The 25,280-nt window shown below is 47.2% G+C and overlaps 2 protein-coding genes across 2 annotated transcripts; both read right to left on the reverse strand.

The window, feature by feature from the left end:
- Positions 1-7,970: 7,970 nt before the first annotated feature.
- LOC100841459 (protein YLS3) lies at positions 7,971-9,184 on the reverse strand. The gene is made up of 3 exons (XM_003557458.3): positions 8,723-9,184; positions 8,529-8,591; positions 7,971-8,397 (listed from the first exon to the last, which is right to left on the reverse strand). The coding sequence occupies exons 1-3, from the start codon at positions 9,081-9,083 to the stop codon at positions 8,213-8,215; spliced, it is 609 nt and encodes a 202-aa protein (XP_003557506.1). The 5' UTR covers positions 9,084-9,184; the 3' UTR covers positions 7,971-8,212.
- Positions 9,185-9,742: 558 nt separating this feature from the next.
- On the reverse strand, positions 9,743-13,892 carry LOC100839165 (potassium channel AKT3). The gene is made up of 7 exons (XM_024458106.1): positions 12,366-13,892; positions 12,185-12,283; positions 11,983-12,015; positions 11,687-11,872; positions 11,407-11,607; positions 11,216-11,291; positions 9,743-11,123 (listed from the first exon to the last, which is right to left on the reverse strand). The coding sequence occupies exons 1-7, from the start codon at positions 13,536-13,538 to the stop codon at positions 10,150-10,152; spliced, it is 2,742 nt and encodes a 913-aa protein (XP_024313874.1). The 5' UTR covers positions 13,539-13,892; the 3' UTR covers positions 9,743-10,149.
- Between the last annotated feature and the right edge of the window lie 11,388 nt (positions 13,893-25,280).

Raw genomic sequence — 25,280 nt, forward strand, 5'->3', positions numbered from 1 at the left:
AGAATTGAAGTTTTCCTCGGTCTTCAAATCAAGCAAATGAAGAATGGAATCTTCATCTCTCAAACGAAGTATATCAAGGACATGCTGAATAAATTTGGGATGGAATCTGGTAAGGAAATTGAAACTCCAATGCCCACAAATGGTCATCTAGACCTCAACACAACCGGTAAACCTGTAGATTAAAAGGTTTTTCGTTCCATGATTCGCATTGCTTTATCTTTGTGCATCTAGGCCAGATATCATGTTGAGTGTTTGCATGTGTGTAAGGTTTCAAGCAGATCTCCGAGACTGTCATCTCATGGCTGTGAAAAGAATCCTTAAATATTTGGTTCACACCCCATTCTTCGGTCTCTGGTATCCAAAATGAGCTTCTGTTGATCTTGTTGGCTATTCCGACTCAGATTATGCCGGTTGCAAGGTTGATAGAAAATCCACTTCCGGCACTTGCCAATTCCTCGGAAGGTTCTTAGTGAGTTGGTCCTCAAAGAAGCAGAACTCTGTTGCTTTGTCGACGGCTGAAGTAGAGTATGTTTCAGCAGGCAGCTGTTGTGCCCCACTTCTTTGGATGAGACAAACTCTCAAAAACTTTGTTATCTCAGTGGATGTCGTTCCTCTTCGGTGTGACAATGAGAGTGACAAAAGATTGCCAATAATCCCGTCCAACATTCTCGCACGAAGCACATAGATATTCGACACCATTTCTTCAGAGATCATGTGTCCAAAGGAGAAATTTGCCAAAACCATGTGAGGACAGACAAACAACTCGCAGATATCTTCACCAAACCACTCGACAAAATCAGATTCTGTGAGCTGAGGAGTGAATTAAACATCTTAGATTCCCGGAATGTCTCTTGAAGACTTGCATACTTGTGAATACTCTTGCATTCATGCTTACTTCCCATGTATTGTCTTCAGTTTCTCTATTCCTCAGTTTGTGTTATCTGTTCTTCGTTTTCATTTGTCTTCAGTAGGTTTAGAAGCCTGTTGTTTGCCTCTTTTTTCAAATTCATCCGCGCAGTTGTTCTTCACTGATGTTGCCTGTTACTGCCAGATGAAAATGAAACTTAAGGACACCTTAGAACCTATATATCTTATCTATTTCTTGTCTGTACACAAATTCTGTTCATCATAATTCAGGTATCATCGAAATCCTTGTCGGTGATGCAAGAATTTTCATTCTTCAAAAATGAGTTTTGTTTTCGGTAAAACAGTCAGTCTTCAAAGTTCTGAAGAATACAATTTTAACGGAATCTCCGTTTTAGCCGTAGTCTTCACGAATCTTTCCGAACGGTAAAATCTTATCCTTAAGGAAATTTAAATCGTACGGGAAATCCTAACGAAAATTTTGGTATAAAAAGATACCGATAAGATCCACCTTTTTCACCTCCCTATATAAGGACAGCTACCCCTCCTCGGAAAAATCACCTCTACCCCAAAATCCACCGCTCTCACGCCCGGAAGCTCTCGCGACCTCTTCTCTTCGCCGCGAACGCTCGGACGCATTCATCAAGCCCGGATCTTTAGCGCCGCCGGTGATCTTCGTCGATTCAAGTCGGGAATTCCAGGCAAGCGTTGTTTTTCCCTTCTTAGATCGATTCCACGTAGCAAACTCATCTAAATATCCCCGTTTGCTGCAGTAAATTGACCACTCTCGCCGAGTTAGGGTTTTGCGGTTAGGGTTTTGGTGATTCCGCTGTTCTTCACGAAGCTCCTCCTAGGTACACTTCAAATCTTCATTAGATGAATCCTCACTCATGTAGATTGCTATGTTTGCGTAGATTGATTTACTCTGTATTTCCGAAGTTCTAGCTAAAACAGATCTAGGTTGAAGCTCTCTAGTAGAATTTCAGTTTAAATCTGTGTAGCTGTCCTCGTTGAAGAACTGAGTTGTCATTCTTCACAAACGTAGTCAATTTGCTTCAACTAAAAACTCTTTGTCAAAATCGCTTTGTTGCTGAGAATTTGTGTACTTCTTGCCTATTCTTCTTATCCTCTATTTCACAGGTGTCACCATGTCTAACTCGACCCGCTCCAGCAATGATTCAGAGAGAGAGAGACAATACCTGTTTGACTCAACGGCTGAGCCCTCACCGCCTGTTTCCCCCAATGTTAACATTGGGGACTCAGATGAAGAGGTTGAAGAACCTGTGCCTCTGAAAGTGACACCCTCTTCCGATGTGCGCCTGAAGTATGCTATCAACTCCCCACGGCCTGGTGAAGTATTGCCCAGTCGTGGAAAGAAAGTGGCGTCGAAGCCCAAGGTAGAGAAGAAAGAGAAAGTCAAGAAGTTTATGGATGTGCCTGCTCCCACTGCTGAAGAGATCTTCATTTTCTATTCTTCAGAAGACGTTGTGGAAGGGGAGATCAGGATGAAGAGGAAACACCGTCTCCAGCATATCATCCGCAAGCACTCCCATGTGCTCGCAGCTGAGATTCGGAGAAGGACCAAAAAATCGGAGAGTGCTAACATGTATTTTCCGGCTCCCAAACTGGGAAACTTCAAGATTGCCCGCAAGGAAGGCGGACATCACCGTGAGGAATTCAACAAAAGAGCTCTGAAGATCATCAGAGATATTAACTATGTTGACATCTCAAAGAAGCCTAAGTCCAAGAAAGCTTCAGATGCTGAAGACAGTGACGTGTTCCTGTCTGAACCTGTCGTTGAACTGCGAGATCCTGCAAGAGCATCCAGGCTTAGATGTTCTTCACTGCCTCCTCCTGTGCCTCGTAACAAGCCCAGCGAAGACACTAAGGGCAAGGCAAAGATGCCCAGAAATGGAAAAGCTCTGAAGACGCAAAGAAACAGTTCAAGAAAGATCTGAAGAAAGCTAAGAGAGCCTCTGCTGTCGGACCCGGTTCCTCATCGAAGGATGCTGTGGTGTTGCCGCAATGGCTTCGAGAGAAATTCCGTATCCTCCTCAAGTCGTTCACATTGATCCGGTTCTTCTTACTACATTCAATGAAGGAACGCTCTCTGATTCCCTCATGAGCCATGTTGAAGGTCTGATCGTTGCCAAGACTCAGGCTGAAGAATGGGAGCAGAGCCGCAGTTTGCGTGTTGCCAAGAGATTGGAAGAAGAAGATCGTGCAGAAAAGAAACGTGTTGAGAAGGAGAAGGCCGAAGGTGCCTTGAAAGAAAAGGAAGAGAAGAAAGCTGCTGAACTGCAGAAGAAGAAGGCTGAGAAGGAAGCAGAGGAGAAGAAAAGGTCTGACCTCATCGCCCTGAAGAAAGAAAAGGAAATTGCCTTGAAGACTCAAGCTGAGCTTGAGAAGAAGAAAAAGAAGGCTCTGCTCGCTGAGCAGATGAAACATGTAGCCGAAAGCATGAAGGCTGATAAGGCTAAAAGTGATGTCAGGAAGAAAGCCGCCGAAAAATCGCCTGAAGTACAGGGTGGAAATGAAGAAGTTGATCGGGAGAAGACTGAATATGAGAAGACGATGGATGCAGCTCGTGAAATCCGTCGTGAGATTGGTCTCAAGGCCAGAAATGATCCAGCCGCCCCCTCTGACACTGAAGAAAGTCAGGATTTACCTCAGACTGTTCCATCAAAGAAGATCACAATGACTCGCCAGGCGTCTGAGATTGCTGAAGTGAAGAAAACTGCCAAGGAGTTTGGTCTGAGGATCAAAGTTCCTACTGGAAGAAGTACCTCCACTTCATCATCTGTGGAAGTTCCTCAGAAGAAGAAAGCTATTGACACCCTTGTGCCAAATACATCCAATGTCAAGCTTACTTCACTTCTTGAGGAACAGGAACAAGCTGCTTCATCTCCCACAGTTCTGTCTGAGCACACCGCTCAGCAGGAAGAAGGAGATGAGGTGCCGAGGAAGAACCAAGAAGACCTCGCCCGTCCTGAAGAACCACCCACCAGCAGTTCGTTGCCTCACACTGAATCAGTTGATGCCTCTGCTGAAGAAGAAAGGACTTGTGACTTCGAAGCTGAAGCCACTCGTGATTTGAATGTCAATGACATACAAACTGATGCAGATGCCCCAATGCCCACGCCGGAAGTCCGTATGAAGAAAGCTGTTGAGAAGAAGACTGTTGCACCGTCCGACCCGTCCGAACCGTCCGACCCAAGTTCCTCGAGTGATGAGCAGGAAGAAGAAGAGAAGAAGGAAGAAGAGAAAGAACCCGCGCAAGAGTCTGATGATCTGATGGAGATTGATCGTCTGCCGGAAAAGAAACGATCCGGAATTATTAAGGATTGTGAAGACAGGAGACTCTCACGGATGCTTGTGAGATCTCAAGCTATGTCTGAAGACAACCGTGAGCTGTTGTCTCCCAAGCCCATGATGCCTATATCCTCTGACCGAGAGAAGGTTTACTTCAAAGCCCTGAAGAACGCTAAGCTTCGCCTCGTAAGGCTGAAGAACGGGCTGAAGTACAAAGAGGAGAGATCAGCTGAAGACCGGAGGTTTTGGTCTTTTGAGCAGTAAGATTACTATGCGCAGATTCTTCTGCCAAGGACCTACTTCGCTAAGATGAAGTTACTCAATGATGATTGGTTCACCTACAATCGTCAAAGTGGTGTCACGCCTGCAGCAAATGCTCTCAATGATCTGCATCTGCTGAAGTTTGTAGAGACCTGCTAGAACTGGAATGATGAGCTGATTCTGCAGTTCTATGCTACTTTCGGCAGAAAGGTCTGCAAATTTGAAGACAACTCAAAGGGCTACAACATCTACTGGATGACTGATGGTGACAGGCACAGTTGCACCTCCAAGCACTTCAAGAGTTTCTTGGTCTCGCCGAGTTCGATGGCCAGCCCAAGATCCATGAAAAACATGCTGCCTCAGATGAAGAAATCGCTATTCTTTATGAAGAAGGATTCTCTGGCGCCTTTGGAGGACTGTCCGCGTTAAAGCCTGAAGTGAAGATTCTCAATGATATTCTTCGTTTCACTCACTCTCCCAAGCAAGGCAGCTCCAGTGAAATTGCCGGTCTTCACCGCAATCTGCTGCTTGCAGTCTACAAGGGTGAGAAGAAAGATTTTGGAAATTATATTCTTCAGACCATATGCGTGCTCTGCCCTATGCACCTCAGATCATGAAGATAATCTTGCAGTTGTCAGAGAAGCGTTTTGAGTTGGAGCATCAGCACAAGTACTTCTCGCTAAAGCCTCAAGACCCTGAGCCGTCTGTGCTTCCTCCTACGGTGTTTGATCGCCCGTCAAAGGAGTTTTCACAGCCCATTCCGTCGCAACCGCAGCTGACACAAGCACTTCGTCCATCTAATTCTCAGTATGAGACCAGCTCCGGCATGTATGGTTCCTTGAAGAATCTTGTTGTGAAGCTCTCCCGCAAGATTGACGATCAGCAGGATCTCCTTGAGAAGCAGGCTGCTCTTTTGAAGAATCAGCAAGTGCTGCTACAGAAGCTGGTGTCCCGCGAGGAGAAGACTAGTGGCTTAATTCAAGACTTCCTCACCAAGCACTACCCCGACGTTCTGAAGCCTGAAGACAGCGACGCTACTCCAAGCCAGTAGTCTTCAACCTTTTTGGCGTCTTGATGCCAAAGGGGGAGAAGGAGTAGGGGGGAGGTTTCGCTTTATTTGTTGCAAGGGGAGTTTTGCTTTTATCTGGTTCTTCGTCGTCTTAAAACTTTAGTCCTATCGTTCGTGGTTGAAAACTTTTTCTTGGTTGTGTTAAAGTATAATTAATATTGCCTCTTGCATGAGGATTCTGCAATGCCTGTAATAAATTTAATCTTCATGCATTTTCGTTCCTCATGCATGCATGTTTACTTCAATACTTGCTGGGGCTGCTTCTGTTTACTTCAATTTATGAGCATGTATGAATTCTTATTATTTCTGCTCTAACCTTGCACACGAGCACCCTTGCTTCTGAAGAATATGAAGATTTCCTCACATTCCTAAAGCTCTTTGCACTTGCATTCAAACGCAATCTAAATAGTGCATATCTTCAGGGGGAGTCTTCATATAACTCAGAAGCTAAATCCTTCACACTTACTTTTTGCCATCTTTGAAGCTTTAACCAGTGTTGTCATCAAACACCAAAAAGGGGGAGATTGAAAGGAAAACCTTGCCCTTGTATGGGTTTTGATGAATGATGACAACATGGTTGAGAAACTAATGAGTTACACGGAGTGTTTCAGGTTTTAGTTTCTCAGAAGAGTTGGTCTAACCAGCATCGATGAGCCCTAAAGTTGAAGTACAGGTACTGGCTTGAAGTATGAAGAACTCAGTGAAGAACGGTGAAAAATATGAAGCATAGCATTCTTCATAGGTCTTTCCGTAGTTGTTTTCTTCACTTGAGTATAGGAACGCCGTACTATTAAGAGGAGTTTGAAGTGTCGAGCTGGTTCGAGTGAAACCTATTCTTCATGTTCAGCTGAGGCAAAAACCATTTTTTGTGTGAGTGTTTTCCGTCGGAATGAAGAATGAAGCATTTCAGACTTCACATAAACTTCCACGTGAAGTCTTCACTCTGATTTCAAATGTGTTTGAAAATCTGTTGCTTTCGTGCTTGACCACCTAATCTAACCGTTGTGAGACAAAGTGATAAAGTATGAGGTGGAGTCTCAGGGATCACTTTATCCGATGGGTCACAACGGCTAGATGAACCGTGGCCAAGGCTATATAAGACGACCCACCCCGAAAGAGTTCGGTGGTGAACCCCAGTGAGTTGTTTTGAAGAACACCTGATAAAACCCTTAGAGCTGAACTGAGCGTGAAGAATGTGATCCCCTCTCTAGCCGAGCACTTGAAACTTGTTACTCTTGGTGATTGGCATCGCCTAGACGGCTAGGAGTCAGTATTGAAGAGCAATCGAAGTGTGATTTGCCATCAACCAGTCTGTGAAGGTTCGGAGATCACCTCAAGATCTACCACGAGTAACTGGGTGAGACTTTGGTCTTAGCTCAAGAGGATTGGATGGACTTGTGTGTCCGCGAGTCTTGTGTGACTCAGCCCCCTCAACAGAGACATAGGATTGTGCCAACAATCTAAACTTCGGAAAACAAATTCCTGTGTCTTCAGTCCTAGTGATTTCGTTCCTCAACTTTTACTCTCTGTTGAAGTATAACTGATTCATTGTGTTCTGTCTTCATTGTTGTTGTTATAAACTTGTTCATCTTTCTTCTTTCCGCTGCAACTCTAAAATTGCTAAGTGTAATCCCTATTGTTGAAGTACTATGACTGTCATCAGTCTTCAGTCTTCATTAACTGGTCACATTCACAACCCCCTTGGACATACTCGATCTTTCAACATGCCAACAGATTATAGTGGATGATGATCATTGCGGAAACTTTCACGGTCTTAAACTTTGTGTAGAATACCCAACATGCAATCGACCGGTGTTAAGCTTAGGACAAACAATAGAAATCTTTATCAAAATTTCCTTATAATTCTGTTAACATTTATTATTTAGTTGGAATATCACTATAACTTCAATATCATTCTTGTTAATTTCATTCATATGTATATGAGTGTGTCTGACACGTGTCGAAGCACGATAGGTTGGACCGGCTCCTTAGGTATGGGCACCAGTAATAAAGTCGCGTACGTTTTGGCTCGATCAAAAAGTAGTCTGGACAATGTACTCTGATTTCCAATCACCTAACTTCAAAAAAGAAATTCCATGCTATAAAAACGCTAGATCCATCATGTGTTCTGTTCCAGGCACGGTTTTTTCAAGGTGGCCAGAGGTCTTTTTCTTGAGCATAGTTTTAGCCGAAAGTTAGTTACGCCTACTGTTATGACCCTGGCTGCGGACAGCCGGACAGTACTTCAGGCTCTCTTTTTTGGAAAAGAAGGGAATACCACCGACCTCTGCATTGATGCACACACTCATAGTGCTTCAGACTCTGTAGTTACTGAAGCTACTGAAGATGGCGATACCAACAGAGAGCTAAGACAGAGAAGCCGACGACTGGGCTTGTGCGCGCCAACTGACGAACAGATAGTTTCCTTCCGTGTGGTCAAGCTTCGCTCGAACTATCCCATGGATTGAGGACTAACACTCAGGTTTTCCATTGTCCAAACATGTACTGTATGTATTATTTCCCCAAGCACACAACCCAAAGAATGTAAAATTACACAACCAGCTAGCGAACAAATCATACTAGTACTATATGTACCCGTGTACAAATCAACTCTCGGTTACGTACGAAACAATCACAAAAGACACACGATCAACACTATTCTCGATCCGCAGCTCCACTCAATAATAACCCATCAAGGTAGTCTGATCAAACCAGCATGGCTCCAACGGCGGCTACGAGCACCACGGACACGCCAGCACTGGCGCTCCTCCATCCTGAGCTGGGCACCACCTGCGGCCTCGTCTGCCCCTGGCTCTGGCTACTCGGCGCCATCGTCACGGTGGTTCCCGCAGGCGGCGCCGGCGCCTCCGGAGCCTCCGGCTTCATTGGCGCTGCAGACATGACAAAACCCCATGAGATATATCCATCGATTATAAACCACAGAAACCCACAGCTTTGCCATGAGAACGAGGAGCAGAGATGAGGTTAATTAATCAAATCAATCAAGCGAGCTTGTTCTTACGCAGCGGGGGCATGGCGGGAGACACTGCGACCGGGCCCGGCGCCGGGAGCTGCGCCGCCGTATCTGCAGTCCATTCATCACCAAAAAAAAATCAACCAACCAACCATTGGAATCAAAAACTTCACACGAAACAGCCCAAACAATTATCATCTGAATTCTCAGAGAAATATATAGTCTCTGTAGTCCGTTTGTACCTTTGCATTGGAGCGGGACGGCCTTGGATTTGCAGGCCTTGGGGAGGGTGACGGCGAGGGTGCGGTTGATGGGGAGGCCGAGCGGGACGTTGCCGGTCAGGATGAGGCACGCGCAGCTCGTGCTCGCGCTCACCACCGACGCCAGCGACTGGCAGCAGTCCGCCGTCGGCGACGACCCGCTGCCGCCGTTGCTGCTGTTGGTGATGTACCCCAGGCACGGCGTGAAGCTCGTTATCAGCGACGCCGTGCACGACGTCGCCACGCCACCGCCGCCGCTCCCCTGCCCGGACGCCAACGGCGCCGCCAGCGAGAGCAGCAGCAGCACGGCCGCGGCCATGGCCAGCACCCTGAGGAGACCCATGGTTATATGTCTCGAGATTTGTGTGTTTTCTGGACGGGAAGAGAAGACTGGAGAGCGTGGATTAATTGGTTGTGAGAGGATGGGATGCCTCGTTGTTAACTGCATGCGTTGTGGTTATATAGTGATGATCAGGATTAAGGCCAGGTGTAGTGTCGTGTTGGTGGATCAGATGTTTGGTTGTGGCAGTGCAGCTACCATAACTAACTTAACCATCATGTTTTTTTGTTAATACGGAAGTGTTGAGGTGATGGGACTTCTTTTTGTTTTTCGTTTGAAACCTTGAGGTGTTGGGAGCTGATGATGAGATTATGCGTTGATCGGGTAGGAAGGGTTCGTCACCAAATGCTAAACTGGTCTCGTTGACTATTTTTCCGTCCATGCGTGATGTGGCACATACAGATGCACCGGCCTGCTGAAGTTTTTGTTGGTGGAGATCCTACCCACCTGGCAACGACAATGTTGGGTGCGTTATTTTCCATGATACAAAATTGCATGAAAAACCAACCGGTCTAAACTCTCAAGTACTTCTCTGATTTTTAAAGCATCGTAGCTGTAACGACACTGCAGTGTGCTATTTAAAACTTTGATTGGCCATCGAATCAGGCTTCATTTTGAAGACATAACGTATCTTTTATTTTTGCGGAAATGGAAATATTATGTCACCCTAAACTGCAAAATTCCTCGTCCAAACATGGGCCGTTAGGCCCGTACAGATATTTTTTTTGAGAGAAAGGCCCGTACAGATAGAACTTTTGGACCGTTGCCTGTATGGGTTCGTTTTTTGGTTCCTCCTATGGACTTTCCTCGCCTGCTCGGCGTCCTTTTGTGGGCCGATGGGCCTCTTTTTCTCCGCACTTATCTGATCGAAGGCTGCAGGCTGGAGTTCCCCGATCACCAGCATTCCAGCAATGGCGGCCGCCTACAGCAGCTCCTCCTCCTCCGCATGAATCAGGGCAGGAAGACCAATCTGCTACTCAAAGCTCTGCAATTCGCCCCCCATAATCTTGCAGCCTTCTTGTCTAAAAAAATCTGGAAGATGATCCATCCTCCCCTAGAGCTACTTCTGTTATTGGTTCCTACGCGAGCTGGTACTAGTGTCAGGGCCAGGCGGCGCCCAGTGATCGGAGACGAGGAAGATGTGGTCGCCGTCCCTGAAGACCCTGACATCATCGACCTCGGCGCCGTCGCGCGTCACCGCCCTGGTCGCCGCCCCGAACCCGAGCCTGCTCGCCCCGCCCTCCACCAGCTGCCGCATCGTCTCCGGCACCGGCACCATCACCCTCCTACTCCCGCCTTCTCCCTGAACCTCCGGGCACGACACGGTCACCCTCGCGACCGGCGACGGCGCGCTCTCCTGCTGCTGCTGCTGCTGCTCCCCCCTCTCGTGCTGCCGGCGGGGAAGGCGGTGGTGGAAGCTCCGCGCGCCGTCGTCCAGCCGGTTCCCGTGGAACGAAGTGGAGAGCACCCCGAAGAGCGAGTTCCGGAAGCTCGACGCCATCATCCTCCGCGGCGAGATCCGCGCCGAGGACATGGGGGACGAAGAGGAGGAGGAGTTCGATGGCGACCGGTTCCCCACTCCGCCGCTGCCCCGGGAAGGAACCCTCTCCGCCGCCGCCGCCGCCGGGGACGAGGGCGTGGGGTCCGGATCTGGATCTCCCTGCTGCCGGTGGTGGGACGCGAAGAGGCGCTGGATCTCGGCGTGGCCATGGCGGTCGGCCATGGATCTCGGCGTGTGCCCGCGGTCGTCCTGCCGGTCGGGGTCGGCGCCGAGGGACAGCAGTGCCCTGGCCATGGCGGCGCTGCCGTTGAGCACGGCGCGGTGAAGCGGGGTGACGCCGTCGCTGCAGGACGCGCCGGCCACGTCGCCGCCGCGCCGGGCGATCTCCTCCAGCAGCGCCGCGTCGTCCTCCTCCACGGCGAACCGCGCGTACGCGGCGCTGTCCCCCGCCGACAGGCTCCCGCCGGCCTCCGCCAGCAGCTGCGCCGCCCGCTCGTGCTTCCTGCTCATGGCCTCCCACAGCGGCACTCTTCCTTCCGGATCTGCACTTACATTAATTTGGCAAACAATCCTACTTAGAATTCAGAATTATTCTACGCCAATTACATTCTTGTTTGCAATTTGCAAAGCATACCTCTGGCATTTGGATCTGCCCCATTCTCCAGAAGCAGCTTGACACACTGCTCACTCCCACCGGAAGCTGCTATATGCTGTTACTTGGAACAAATCATCAACCATGGAAAATTAACATCAACACCGTAAATTTCAGATTTCACAAACTAGTACTCCTGGAGTAACTAACAATGTGTTCTGATCTATTGTTACCAGTGCAGTTCGTCCATCATTGTTGGTTTCATTCGGGTCCAGCCCGCGGCGCTTCAGTAGCTGATGCAACAGATGTTCATCTCCCCTGGACGCCGCGAAGCAGAGTGTGATTGGCAGATCAAGCTGGCCCCTGGTTATCATGTGCTCGATCTCCTTGCTGACGCCGGCGATCACCCCGTCGTCCTTCTTCTCCTTGAGGTACTGCGTCATGATGATCAAAGTGAAATGAGCCCCCAAATGATTCAAGATCAAAATCACCCCCTAAATGTAATGTACCTACATGAATGAGGTTGTTCATGATTATGGTCCCGTCGCCGACATTGGACTGGACGATCTGGAGGAAGTCGGTGCGGTCGAGGCGCAGGAGCTGGCAAAGGGATCTTGTCCTGGCCGTGAAGAGCTGGGGCCTGTAGCACAGGACGCCGATCTCGCCGATGACTTCGCCGGACTTGGCCGCGCCGGCCGGCTGCACGGTGCATTGCCACATAAGCTCAACCAGTCATTGCTCTGTTCGTGTTCTCACTTGTTGAAGCTATGTAGTAAATATAAAAGGTGCAGATCAAAGACTGGACTTGCCTCCTCTGCACCGTTCTGGATGTTTATCAGCTCCTGCCAATGCGCCATAAATGGATCAGTCGAGAGCCTCTTAATTTGTCTGGTTTTCTGACGAACAAACTACCGATTTGTGCTTTTGACATGAACACAAATTAAATGGAGCCAAAAATGATAAAGAGTTACATGATGGATATGTAAAGAGTTGTGTCTATATTTTTTTTACCACACTACCAGTGACAATAATGTAGAAATCGGTGGGCGCTTCGTTCTGCAGTATGACGTCCTCCCTCGGCGCAAAGTACTCGGCGGTCATCTCGGACACCTTCAAAATCACCATCAATCATTTGAAGAGATTGTGAATTAGCAGCAATGCATTATGCAATGCAATGGATTAGCATATATACCAGCTGGAAGATGAGGTCGTTGGAGACGCCCTGGAAGAGGTATGCGTTCTGGACGAGTGCAAAGAAGAGGTGATGCGAGATGCTGGAGCGGATGGCCTTGGGCAGGGCGTCCAGCGTCTCCTGCTGCTGGAGCCCCTCAGAATCGGTCCTGAACTTGAGACTCAAATGGGAGATCATCTGCTCCTGCAACCTGTCCGGCAGCTGGTGCCTGACCGCGAAGCTCGTCGCCGCCTGGATGGTGTCCCTGTACTTCCTGGTCCGGCTGGCGCCATGGACGACGAGGTTGGTCATGTTGCCAATGAGGTAAGCGGTGAGCCCCAGGTTGAAGAGCATGTAGACGGTGCTGAAGAGCATCTCCCTGGGGTTGACGGCGTGCATGTCGCCGTATCCGACGGTGGTGAGCGTGGTGATGGACCAGTACATGGAGGCCACGTAGCGGTCCCAGAGGGTCCTGGCGTGGAAGTCCGGCATGGAGGTGGCGATCCACGTGGCGGCCGGGTCCGGGTAGCGGTCGGCGAGGAGGTAGTAGAAGCAGCCGGCGCAGTGGACGGCGAAGACGGTGACGAAGACCAGCTTGAGGCACCGGACCCAGAAGTAGCTCAGCTTGCGGTCCTTCTCCATGGCCGAGAACAACGCGCCGACGCGCCGGAGCCGCCAGAGCCGGAGCATGCCAAAGAAGCCGTAGGACCGGAGGTCTTTCGGGAGGAGCATCCGGGTGAGCTCCGTCGGTAAGGTGGACGCCACGTCGAGGACCAGCCACGTCTTGGCGTACCGCCAGGCGATCTCGGACGGCGCGTCGACGAGGAGGTATGTCTTTTTGTCGGTGTAGGCCACGAAGAAGGTGAGGACGATGTCGACGGCGAAGAAGACGTTGACGGCGTTGTCGATGACGGCGAGCGGGCTGTGGGCGGTGGGGTTGTGGAGGAAGCCGAACTCGAAGGGGGAGACCCAGGCGGAGTAGAGGACGAGCGGCACCAGGGAGTGCTGCCAGAGCCTGTAGCGGCGGTCGTAGGGGGAGATGATGCAGCTCCGGAGGCGGCGCCGGCGGCCGCTGCCGCTGATGCTCTGGGCGCCTAGCGACGGGAGGATCCCCGTCGTGATGCTGAACGACCGCCCTGAGCTGCCTGACAGGTCGCCGCCGCCCCGGCCCCACCGGCCGCACCGGGACGGCATTTCGATCGATCCCCTGCCGCGGCGGATCGCGATGCGCGCTTGGGTGATCGGGCCGCGGGTTGCGGGCTTTATTTAGGGATGGGGCCTCGAAGCTCGATCGCCCGCCGCGCCGGCAGTGGGGAGTGACACTCGAGATGAGTCGACGCGCGCGCGCCGCGGCGGAGCGGCGGGAGTCTCCCTTGCTGACATGGAGAAGCTAGCGGAGGGTAGTTTTCTTCGACGGATGATTTGGTCAAACGAATGGGCTGGGCCTTTTTTCCCTTTGACTCTGAACCATACACTGATATGGCCTTTTTTTTGGGGGCCACCACACTTTTTTTTTCTTTTCTAGAATACGCCCACCACTATTTCAGTTTCGCTAGAAAAAAACCACAATTTTTTTTTCTTATTGAATTTGAACTGATGTGGCTAACAAGGAACATTGTCTTCTTTTTATAGAAACTTGGCTGAATAACTAATGGACTTTTACTCCCTCAAACTGTTGGCCGTGCTCTGTTGATCCCTAAAACAAAACTGGGCTCACATAATCCTTTTAAATATTATATCCGAGAACACCACTGTTAAAATTTCATACATGCAGTATGAGTATGTGATGTGAATAATATACATTTAATTTTTTGCTAAAATTTACGACCATTTACCATACTCACGCTAAGTAGTAAAGTCTATTTTAAACCTGACTTTGTAGAGCTTGGAGAAGATGAACCTTAAGCTTCTAATCCTTGAAATTGGCACCCTTATCTTTTCGATCCCGGACATTTCCGACCTTCTGGCACTAAAACATTGTTTGGAGGTCCAGGATTGCTAATGTGGCACCGGTATCCGGCATTTCTAAACTTGTCCTCACTTCTAACCTTGCCATGGATGTTCCTCGGCTGGTTCGTCGGCGAGCTTTCTGGTGAACTCCTGTGACGCTCCAGCAGCCCCCCGAGCTCTGCGCGCACAGCCTGTGTGGTGGGTTTGATTCATCCCATCACTGCAAGCTCAAGAGGTTGAGAATAGACTTTGCGAAATAGAATGGGCCGCTCCCAAAACGGGCCTGCAGAACTAGTGACCAGGGCCTTGTGCACGGAGATTGTTAATCAAACTTGTCCGAATCCCTGTCGAAACGACATCTTCTAGATCGAGGCGATTAGGATTAATAGGATTCCTCCCGTGTTCGTCCTCGTGTAGGTCTCGATCTATTATCCCCTGGCCTGGCCAGGCCATCCGGCCTATATATAGTACACACAGATCGGATCTGATCTGATCTCGATTGCTCGCACACGTACGAAGAGACGTTTATATCGATCGAATTTCGATATGAGATCCTTCTTCTCTTCTCCTGTGGCTGTGGAGGAGCAGGCCCCCAATGCGGCTGTGGAGGAGCAGGCCCGCAAAGCTCATGAATGGGGCCTGGAGGGTCGCACGCCTGAAGAATTCATGGACATCCTCCGCCGAGAGTACGTCGTCCCTAGCTCAATCCACTCTCCTCAATTGCACATTCTTAATCTGTTATCCAAATTTTTAGTAGTACCGGTGCTCACTTCGTCCAACAAAAGATGTCTAAAGTTTGTTAAAATTTGGATGTATATATACATGATTTAGTGTGTAGATGCATTCAAATTTAGTCAAATTTGAGACATCTTTTCACTACTACAAAACAATGTATCAGTAACGAGCACAAAACGTCGACGGTCATTAGTGACGGGCGTGAAAGGTCCGCCACTGATGACTCGTCACATATGCGCTGTTTTGTAGTAGTGTTTGTTGGACGGAGGAATACATAAACTGGACGGTGATGATAGGCCCCCCTGCCCATGTGCAGGTTTAGATTTCTCGTACCACCTCATCGTCGTCGTGCGATTTTCCTTTTGAGATTGGACCTGTCGCCGTAGCTGCGCTTCGATCAATGTCGAAGCCACTGACTAAATAAACGTCGTTCAACACCTAGATTAGGTGTAATTTCCTGGGTCATTATTAGTTAGAGATATATGTACCTACTGCTGTTGTCCAAGGTGTGTGTGTGGCAAGGACAACATAGTGACGGATCAACACCAAAGGATTCACATTTGACAATTCGTAACATAGCCCGAAAGCATATCGAAGAATTTTCCGGCTTTTCTCTTGGTCGATGCTTCACAGCAAGATTCTTACCGCTGAAAATTTGGAGGTGAGAGGTTGGGATCATGAGACAAGGTGCAAGCTCTGCAATTCTCAGCCTGAATCTGTCACTCATTTTTGCAAGGATTGTTCTTATATTAAATCTGTTTGGGCAATTCTTCGGAGTTGGAATGATATTCATATCTTGACTATTGATAGAACTGATTCCGTGGAAGATTGGTGGAATGCGGACAGGGTAAAGGTTGCTCATTTTCATAGGAGGTTTTTCGACGGATTGCTCATTTATTGCTTGGGACAAAGGTTGCTCATTGCCATAAAAAGCTTTTCGACAGATTGCTCATTTATTGCCTTTGGAATGTGTGAGAATCTTCAACAATGAATCCATGGAAGAGGAGGAAGTTGCTGCCAAAGCTCAGGAGGATCTCAAGTCTTTTTTGTGGGCTAATGAGATTAGCCCGGTTGTGTTGAACGGTGTTAGAGTGTAACATTTTCCTTTTGTGTTGGGGAGGTTGTGCGCCTGCCTCCTTATTTCAAGTTCTTGTAAATATTAACATCTCTCTCTTTTAATGAATGGCAGTGCTCCTGCCTTTTCCGTAAAAAAAAAAAATTTTGCAGCTAAACCTAGAGATATGGAACCCATACCATAAAAGCAAAATTCATAAGATATAATTGCCTCCTAGATCACACCCTGTAAAACAAATTCTCTCATATGACAATATTATAGCAGCATGTCCTTTCAAGACGAGGCGGCTTCTAGAACATGAATCAGGGATTTCAAAGTAATTACTAATTAAGTAACTGTAAACAAGCTTATATAGCTCTCAAATGGTCAAAACAGCAGTAGATCGAAGAACAAAGGTAAAAAGAAGTCAGATATCATTACATATGCAACTACTCTAGCAGAATCAGCTCCCGTCGTAACAAAATGTCAATCATGCCAACTATCCATGCCGGCTTTCATTTCTCCATTGTACATATCCTAACTACCATTACGACGGTTATGTGCTCGATATAAATCCATTTCACACCTTTTGAACATTAGCAGATTGCGTCAAATACAAACACCTGTTTCGTATGTTGTAATGATTAGGCTGGGAGGATATTAGGATGTAGAGGCCAGAGAAAGATCTGATCCGTCATCTAAAAAAAAAGACAAAGAGAGAGCTCCCAGTTGTTTAAAGGGTCTACAAGACCAAAAAGAAAAGCTCGGCTCACAAAAATTACTATGGTAAATTTGGTGCTCAAAGCATATTTCTGTAATTCTATCAAAAAAATTAAAACAACAAACATAATCTAAAGTAATTAAGCTTTTATTTAAATTATCTAGTTATATGAACCGCAAAGAGCACATGTACTGGTACCTTTTCAGCCATGTTAAACACAAGGAGAAAAACCATGAGAGTTTGGTATTCGAGAAATTACCAGAAGTGGAAACTGCAGCTCTCAGTCCAGCCACCCAGTTCTAGCACCAAATGTTGCCTGTGCACCAGAGCTTGTCGGCGTCGTTCCTTGTTGTCCTTCACAGAATCACAGCTCATTGCTCTTGAAGATTAAAAAAACAAGGATCTTTAGAGCACCCTTGATGCATGTTTTGGCTTGGATTACTATAAAAGATAACAATGCTAAGGTACGAAAGCAATTCCACACCAGAAAAATAAAAAGTAGGCCAGTGCACTGCTATGTCTGTCTTGACAAATTTTAAGGCTGTACAATATCATGAACTCTTTCTTCATTATGTAGTTCAAGTCCTCAAGCTAATGGAAGTACCAACAATTCAAAAATGTGAATTCTATCACTCATATGCAAGTTGAAGGTACATAATCACAAAACAAATGATGTGTGCTCAGTAAACGTAGGTAAAATAAAACGTAAAACCATATGCTACCTTGCGATGGGAGTAACATCTGATCAGATGCTAGATCTGTTGGGAAAGCTGAACAAAGAAGATTGTAGTCCCAAGAAGCTAGCTAGGCACAAGGTGCTGGACCACTAGACATGCTTATAATCCATACAGCTATTTAAGAAAAAAAAACATATATGCAAATAAGACCGAAGAGGAAACATGCGTGCATGAGGCGCTCCCCACAGCTAATGAACACGAAACAGCACCTCATCCTCCAATCCTTCAAACAGAACCTCGTAGTTCAGATAGCACACACGATCCAAGCCCAGTTCACACTGCACACATTCACAAATTGTCTCCAACAATCTTGCTTGCCAACTGAAAGAGTAATTAACATGTACATTGCAAAGCCATGTATCAAAACTCATTGCACAATTCATCAAAAGCATTACAAATAGCCAACAGCCAAAGTTTCGGACACATCCAGAAGCAATAGTTAAAGCACCAAGTCAGCGGGAGAATTACGAGTGTGAGGAATTGTCCTTTTTGGATGACCTGGTTGACAAAGAAGTAGGCGAATAGTGTTCTAACATAGTCATGGCTTGGTCACTCATAGGATTGTCATTCATCAAAAATATCACCTGCATCATGTAAGTTCAGACATTTGGCTTGTATGGCAAAGAGAACAGAAAACCATGAATATCTCTAGATATAGATGGAATTATGTGCCGAGAAAGCAGCTGGTGGTCAAAATCTTTCCCCTTCGAATATGGGATGAGTTTAACCATGCGATGCAAACATACTAGCCACAAAGGTTGGTCCCCATTGGGTGTTGCAGACACTGAATTTTGGTTACAAGAATCAGGCATTTGGTAAGAAAAATACTCTCAAAACACATGAAGAACTAAAAATCAACATTCAGTATTCTTACTGAATGCTCGGATATGTCATATGTGTCCCAAAATTTGCCGGCCTTTTCCTTGTTTGCATCTCCCTCCACAGCCAACGCACTCCACCAATGCACTACAACGGAAGATTAATCCATGTAATCAATTCTCGGCCATAAATCTCTACTACTTATAAAGACACAAACATATTCATCCCAACGTCCACCCAACTAAACGTACACGGACAAATAATAACCCCACAATCAGCCTAACAAAACATGGATTACTTGCTAACCGTGTGCACTTAGTAATTACCTATTGAGGCTGAAATTCCACCCGCAGGAGAATCTTTCAGTCCATCCCGAACCGTTTTTCTTCTTTTCTCCTCGCCCGTACAGCCTCCAACGCCGCGATCTCGATCTCCTCCTCCGCCGCCTCCCACCCCCGCGGCCCTCCTCTGCCCAACGGCCGCCGCCGCCTCCCATCCCCCGCGCCCTCCTCTGCCCGGCTCGCTACTCGCCCGCCGTCGCCACGATCCGCGCCGCACGCCGTGGGAGGCACGTGACGAGGAGACTCCCAAAGCTGCCTCCTCCACCCAGAGGGCCTCCTCTGACCCGCCTCCCATCAAGCCCTCCTCGGCCCTGCCTCTGCCCGCCATGCACGCTCGCCAGCCATCGCCGGCAATCTCCACCTGCGATCCGCGGCCGCCGTCAGAGTCTTCCGGATCCTCAATTCCGTGACACCTTGAGTTCCCATTATGTGTCATTCTATAATTTCAACGAATTTTTGAAGAGAGACATATAATGTGTCAAAACATTGTTACATGCTCTTTTGATTGCGCATATGTACTAGACTGTCGATTCAAAAACATTGTTACACTCCAAGGAACTATCATGGGTACGAAGTTTCTCACTCCCACACAATCTTATCTCATTTTTTCAACGCACAATGTAACGTTACATATGTTTGCAGTGGTCTGTCTGGATATTTGGTTTTCAATTTCATGCACTCATATCACAACGAAAGGCTACATTATTCAATACTGACGGTGATTGTTTTTAACATGCTCATTTGTACCAGATTATCACATGAATTTTTTTATGACCATGTTTTATGACGCATGTGTAGGACGACTTCTTGCTCAAACGACGATTTTTGGCACATATTTTAAAGCATGAACTCAATGAAGTTGTAGACAATATCTCTCCCGAGGAACGAGACGTTCTTGACCGCATAGAAAAATGGACATTCACCGATTTAATAGAATAGTGGATAATATTCTGGAATACGTGTATTTTAATTATTGCTTACAATTTCTGTCGAGTTGTAATATTTCGGTACCTAAATGTAATATATTTATGCGCTCGTGGATTTTATAGTTACATTGCTACATAATCACAACTATTATAATAATGGTTCAATGAGAAAAACAGTAATAATAAATAACTTATACAGTAGAAAAAATAAATTTAAAAAACACGTATTGTGGAGACGTGCGTTGCACGTGCAAGCTCACCAGTGATTAGAAATATTACAAATTGAATTAGTTCCATTACCTTTCAAGAACTTATTTTGTATGCGTATAATCCCGAGTTTGTGGGAATCGGTGTGGAAAGCTTTGTCCATTCTTTGTGCAACGACAATCAAGAATGGCAAAACCGAGCAATGCTCATGGATGCATAGTCTGCTCAAAAGAACCGTCCCTTTTAAAAGAATGGCAGGACCGAGTGATGCTCGCCCACCCGCTGTCGAGGCCCGGCCTGGCGGCCTCCACAGAGGTGCTCACTTCTTAATTAAAAAAATGCCTTGGGTTATAGTGCCCATCGAAATATTTTTCGAATACAAAGGAGGCAATGTAGTTAGGCTCTTCAGTCTTCACACAAACGAACAAAAACTTATAAAAAGAACTGAAAGATGTTAAATGACAATTACCTTGTAGAATCAGAACAATCCTATTCTTTATGAATTATAAACAAGCTCAACGACTTTCGTAAGGGGATGACCTGTACCCCTTGGAGTGAGTATAGACCAATAAGAAGGTCATGTATAATATCACTTTGATTTTATCCTTTGGATTGTGCTAGTGATGAAGGGGATGAAGCGTCAGGCTGCTTTATGACAGCAAAGAATGCGATCACATCATTTTATTCGTTTTCTGTTAGTCCACTTAGTTAGTACATAATCTCATAAGTTGTCAAGGAGCACTTGAGAAATATGCTAAAACTATTTTAAACAAGTCGTGATGAGTATTGGTAACAGTAAATGCATGAACATTAACATTCTACTATTGTGCAAAAAGAAAGGTGTTGTTCTAATCCTATATGTAGAAGCAATGGAACTAGAGAATTGTTAGTTGAACGCTCTTCAAACATGCTAAGATTAGTATTCAAAACTCTAGCAAAGCTTACTCTCAGATTCAACTTACTGAACACAAAAATATACTTCCTGATAGGGATACTAGTAATACAGAAGCAGTCCAGTTACACAGAAAACGAGGAGTTGTTCATGGAACACTTAAGGCATATGGTAAGATTTTTGGACAAGGAGTGATTAAGCAAACAATGTTTGATTTTTTTTAGGTGACTAACCAAACACCAACAACATTTCATCAAATAAATAATTATTTTGAGCACAAGTATGACATCTCCATATATGAAATGGATCAAACATTCAAAATGAAATACAATTTCTACATCATCTAGTGAATCGCATGAAATGGATCAAACATTGAAAATGAAATGCAATTCCTGCATCATTCAGTGAACCATATGAAATCTGCAATTACGAAATTGACAAAACACTCAACCACACACATGAACTAATTTCTGTAAAAAGAATAACACAGTAGAAGAAGTCAACAGTGCTCCCGGCCCCAATCCACATCTGAAGCCATCACACGGGCACGGCAGTCACAGAGAAGGGGTCGCAGTTTCACCGAAAGCAAAATATCATCAAAAATTGATAGGGGCTGGATAGGGTTAGAGGAGGATGGCCGGTTGGGGCCAAGGGAGCCGATCCACGGCCGTCAGATCTGGAGGGGCTGGATGGCGTTAGAGGAGGATGGCCGATTGGGGCCAAGTGAGCCGATCCACGGCCGTCAGATCCTACCGTGCCGGCCTCGCAAGAAGGATGTTGGTTGCGGCGGCGGCGGCGCGCCCTGGGGTTGGATCTGGAGTAAGGGCGGCCAGCCCAGGAAGCGCCTCTAAGGGATCTTGCATCGACGCCGGCGAGTCTACAGTCTACAGCTACCGCGCCGCGATTTTGGGAGGAATACAGTGACTAAGCATAGCCAAACAATCAGATCTGTACTTGAAGACAACAGTTGAACAAAATGGAACAGAAATTCTTCTACCACTGTACAGTAAGTACCGATCAAATTCGCTTGTGAAGGGAGTAATGCACTGGACCAAATACAACGAGGTAGCAAAAAGATTCCACTCGGGAATACAGTAAAATTGGACGTTCCCCGTCCGAACCCAAGCACATAAATACTACACCCTCAGAGGAAAAATAACACCTTGCTTAGAACTGAGCGCAGCCAGCTCTTCTTCTTCTTTTCCTCGAGGAGATTGCGATCGAGGGGCTCCACTGTGATGAACGTCAAAGTTCTAAACGCTGAGTAGAGAATCCATCTCACGGGCCCGTCGTCCCTATGGTTCTCCATCACCTGAATATACATCAGGTCTGCCTGCTCCTCCGGCATGATATATCCAAAACAAACAACAGTGTGGTTGGGGTCACCTTCTGCGCCTTGGTAAGCTTGGGTTTCCCAATCGCCAGAGTAGTAATCCTCGCCAATACGCAGAGAACCGATTATTGGGCCCTTCTAGTAGATGTAGGCGGCTATTTCACGAGGACTGAACTGTTGTGTCACGTTCGGGCAATATTCAATGGTCTTGACGTCGAGATAGCCGTCCTTCCAACCATCGACCTTGACTGTGGGCACTCCTTTCATGCATTGGATAAGAGAAAGCACTGCCCTCTCAAATGTTCCTTGCTCTGGTTTCCAAATTGACACCTCCTGACATATGTACTTAAATGCTCCGACTTGTGTGAATCCAATTCGGTATGGAAAGGAGAGGGCACCATATACTCTTTCAAACGCCAATCTGTGATGAGCTTCGAGACACACTAGGCATGAACATATTACACAAGAACCTGAAATGTATTTAAGCAGTACGCATTGCAGTCAGATTTCAGACGATCGAATTTTCATCTAGTACCAGACAAACGGTGACTACAACACAAGAAAGGAATTAATCATTTGATTTAATATGTACTTGAACAAGCAAGCAAAAGCACGAAGCTAGAGCTAGGAGGAGGAGGTGAGGTGAGAGGAGAGGCTCTTATTACGTACCATCGCCTTCCCCATTTGCTTGCGCAGGCTGGAAGATTGGTTTCCCCATTATATTCGACCATGTCCAGAACAAGGGCGGTTTCCGGTACCTTGGGAATCCGGCTTCCTTGCAGATCCAATGGAACAACGCCCGGAGCCAATAGATGGCTCCCATTTCGATGGCCACCTTGGCGCGCCCGGCCGCGCCGCCATACCTCGCCCAGGTGTCTAGCAAGAAGTCGCAGAACGCCCGGTTGCCGCCGCCTCGGAGATGGCCAGACGCCGCCGTGCTGTCCTCGCAAGCGAAGGGGAGGCCCAGGTGTTTCTTGCAGCTCTTGCAGGCGCCCAGGGAGTTCCATCTGACATTGGAGGCCGCGGCGGCCGCCACGACATTGCAGTTGCTGCCGCTCGCCATGTGCGCCGCCAGCGCGAGCCCCACCGGCGCGACCTTGTTGCCGATCGCCTTGTGGGCTCCGTCAAGGTTCCCGGCAGTGCCATCGAGGCTCTTGGGGGCACCAGAGAGGTTCTTGGGGATGCAGGGGAGTTTCTTGGGGGCGCCAGAGAGTTTCTTGGGGGCGCCGGCGTGGTGGAAGCCGCAGATTTGGGCGCAGGATTGGTTCTTGGGGCTGCAGGAGAAGTTCTTGGGGCCACCGGTGAAGTTCTTGGGGGCGTATCTGAAGCTCGAAGCGCCCGTCATGGAGGACGAGGCGAGGTCTTCGCAGGCGATCTTGGAGGTGGACTCCTCTTGGCGATCGCAAAGTTCTTCACTTCGTTTTCGCCATTGATGCAGGAGGTACATCGCCGTTGCAGAGGCCGCGCAGGAAGCGGACGAGCCGGCCGGTAGGTTCCCCCTCCGAGCTCCCTGGCCGTCACAGCCTGGGTCTGTCCCCATCGATCGGCCCCGACGCCGGTCCCAGGGATCGCCGGCGAAGATTTCAAGGATTCTTGGTAGTCGGACCACGGTCTCGCCGGCGGCCGGCCAAAAAGATGAAGCTCTGGGACTGGGAGAGAAGAAGGAATTAGGCGAGGTTGAGGTTGGGGCGTTGGGCGGCAAGGCAGTATTTGACGATGCCCTGACCGGTAGGACCGACTAAGATCTGATGAAAGCCCCTCCCCCTTTTTTTTGAGATTTAAATGGGCCGGTCCCCACTACATGCCTATGGTGGGCCGGTCCATTTTAACCTTTTCCCGTTATTGTTTTTATTTTTGCATTTCACTCTCCTTTTGGTTTTGTTTTACTCCTTCCTCCGACCGGAATTACTTATCGAAATATTACATGTATATAAATGCTTTTCACACATAGATACATCCGTATTTAAACAAATTTGAGAGAAGTAATACCGATCGGAGGAAGTATTATTTTTTATTTTCATGAAACTATTTATAATTTATTTCTATTTTTACTTTAGTTAGGAATATATATTCCGCGTTGATATTTGCAACTAAATAAAAGAATTGTTTACTGTTAGATTCAATCAATTCTAAGAGTGAAAAATATATTAATTTATTGTGATCATCTTTATAATATGCAATTATTTCACGAATACTTTTTCCAAAATAGCTAAACATTTTTTATGGAAGATAGCCCATATTCAACTTAATTCTTTTAACATGTGGGGCATTTTTTGTGACCATTTCATTTGTACTGATTTACATTGATTTTGTATGCATATCTCTTTTACATTATTTAAATAAAAATTAACTAGAAAATATTTTTTCTTTTTGTCGAGCTTCACAGGCAGCTGCCGATAGGTACTCGTCTAGACAATGAAGCTTTTGACCCCCAAGAGTACTCGGTTACCCGGGCATGTCACGTGCACACAGAGAGAACACTTCGTACACATGAAAATAGCCTTCCACGCCAGGAAATATTTACAAAATAACTCACGAAAAGTCTCGTCCGGTAAGTTTGTGGCCTCTATGTCTATTTCTTCACCTTGAGCTCATCATCTTCTTTGATCTTAAGAATCTCATCGTCGACTGGGACACTGGGTGTGTCTCAGCCTCTCGAGTCCGCAACTACATCGACATCTTCTATATGCCACTTTCGACGTCTTTGGATGAGTATTCGATTGCAAGAATCGACCTCAACCATGACTACATCTGTCGCCTTGTGTTGACCCGCTCTGCTTCAATTAAGAGTAAAATACATCAGCGGTCCTAATTCTTTCGTAAGGGTGTCAAGTTAGTCCTAAATCTTTGAAAATGCACGTCTGAGTTCTAAAACTATTTTAAGTTGTTCATCGCAGGTCCTAGGTGTGTCTGTGCCCCTTTGACTAGTTGACGTGGCCGTTTGATTGATGCCACATAGGCCTGGACCCACCCGTCAGGTAACCATGTCAAATGTAATCTTGCAAATAAAACCCACACTTCTCTATTCTTCCCCACGAGCGGTCCCTCGCTCTATCCCCCCGAATTTGAAGCCTACCTTGTGTTCGCTGCATCCTCTTCGTTTTCTTCGTCCTCCTCTAGCGCACCACCGCCTACCGCCGGCGCCCACCGCCTACGCCACACAACCCGAACCACGCGCGACATCTGCGCTAGCCACCCCAAGCCCATGCAGCCACCCCCGC

This window comes from Brachypodium distachyon, chromosome 1, assembly GCF_000005505.3.
Source record: "Brachypodium distachyon strain Bd21 chromosome 1, Brachypodium_distachyon_v3.0, whole genome shotgun sequence".
Classification (NCBI taxonomy): Eukaryota; Viridiplantae; Streptophyta; class Magnoliopsida; order Poales; family Poaceae; genus Brachypodium; species Brachypodium distachyon.

Bases quoted from the DNA above. Each gene is read 5' to 3' on its own strand.
- LOC100841459 (XM_003557458.3), bottom strand. From the start codon at position 9,083: ATGGGTCTCCTCAGGGTGCTGGCCATGGCCGCGGCCGTGCTGCTGCTG. The intron at 8,592-8,722 runs GTACAAACGGAC...AATGGACTGCAG, and splicing joins CGTCCCGCTCCAATGCAAAG to ATACGGCGGCGCAGCTCCCG. The intron at 8,398-8,528 runs GTAAGAACAAGC...TCATGTCTGCAG, and splicing joins TCCCGCCATGCCCCCGCTGC to CGCCAATGAAGCCGGAGGCT.
- LOC100839165 (XM_024458106.1), bottom strand. From the start codon at position 13,538: ATGCCGTCCCGGTGCGGCCGGTGGGGCCGGGGCGGCGGCGACCTGTCA. The intron at 12,284-12,365 runs GTATATATGCTA...GTGATTTTGAAG, and splicing joins ACGACCTCATCTTCCAGCTG to GTGTCCGAGATGACCGCCGA. The intron at 11,873-11,982 runs GCAAGTCCAGTC...TGCACCGTGCAG, and splicing joins TCCAGAACGGTGCAGAGGAG to CCGGCCGGCGCGGCCAAGTC.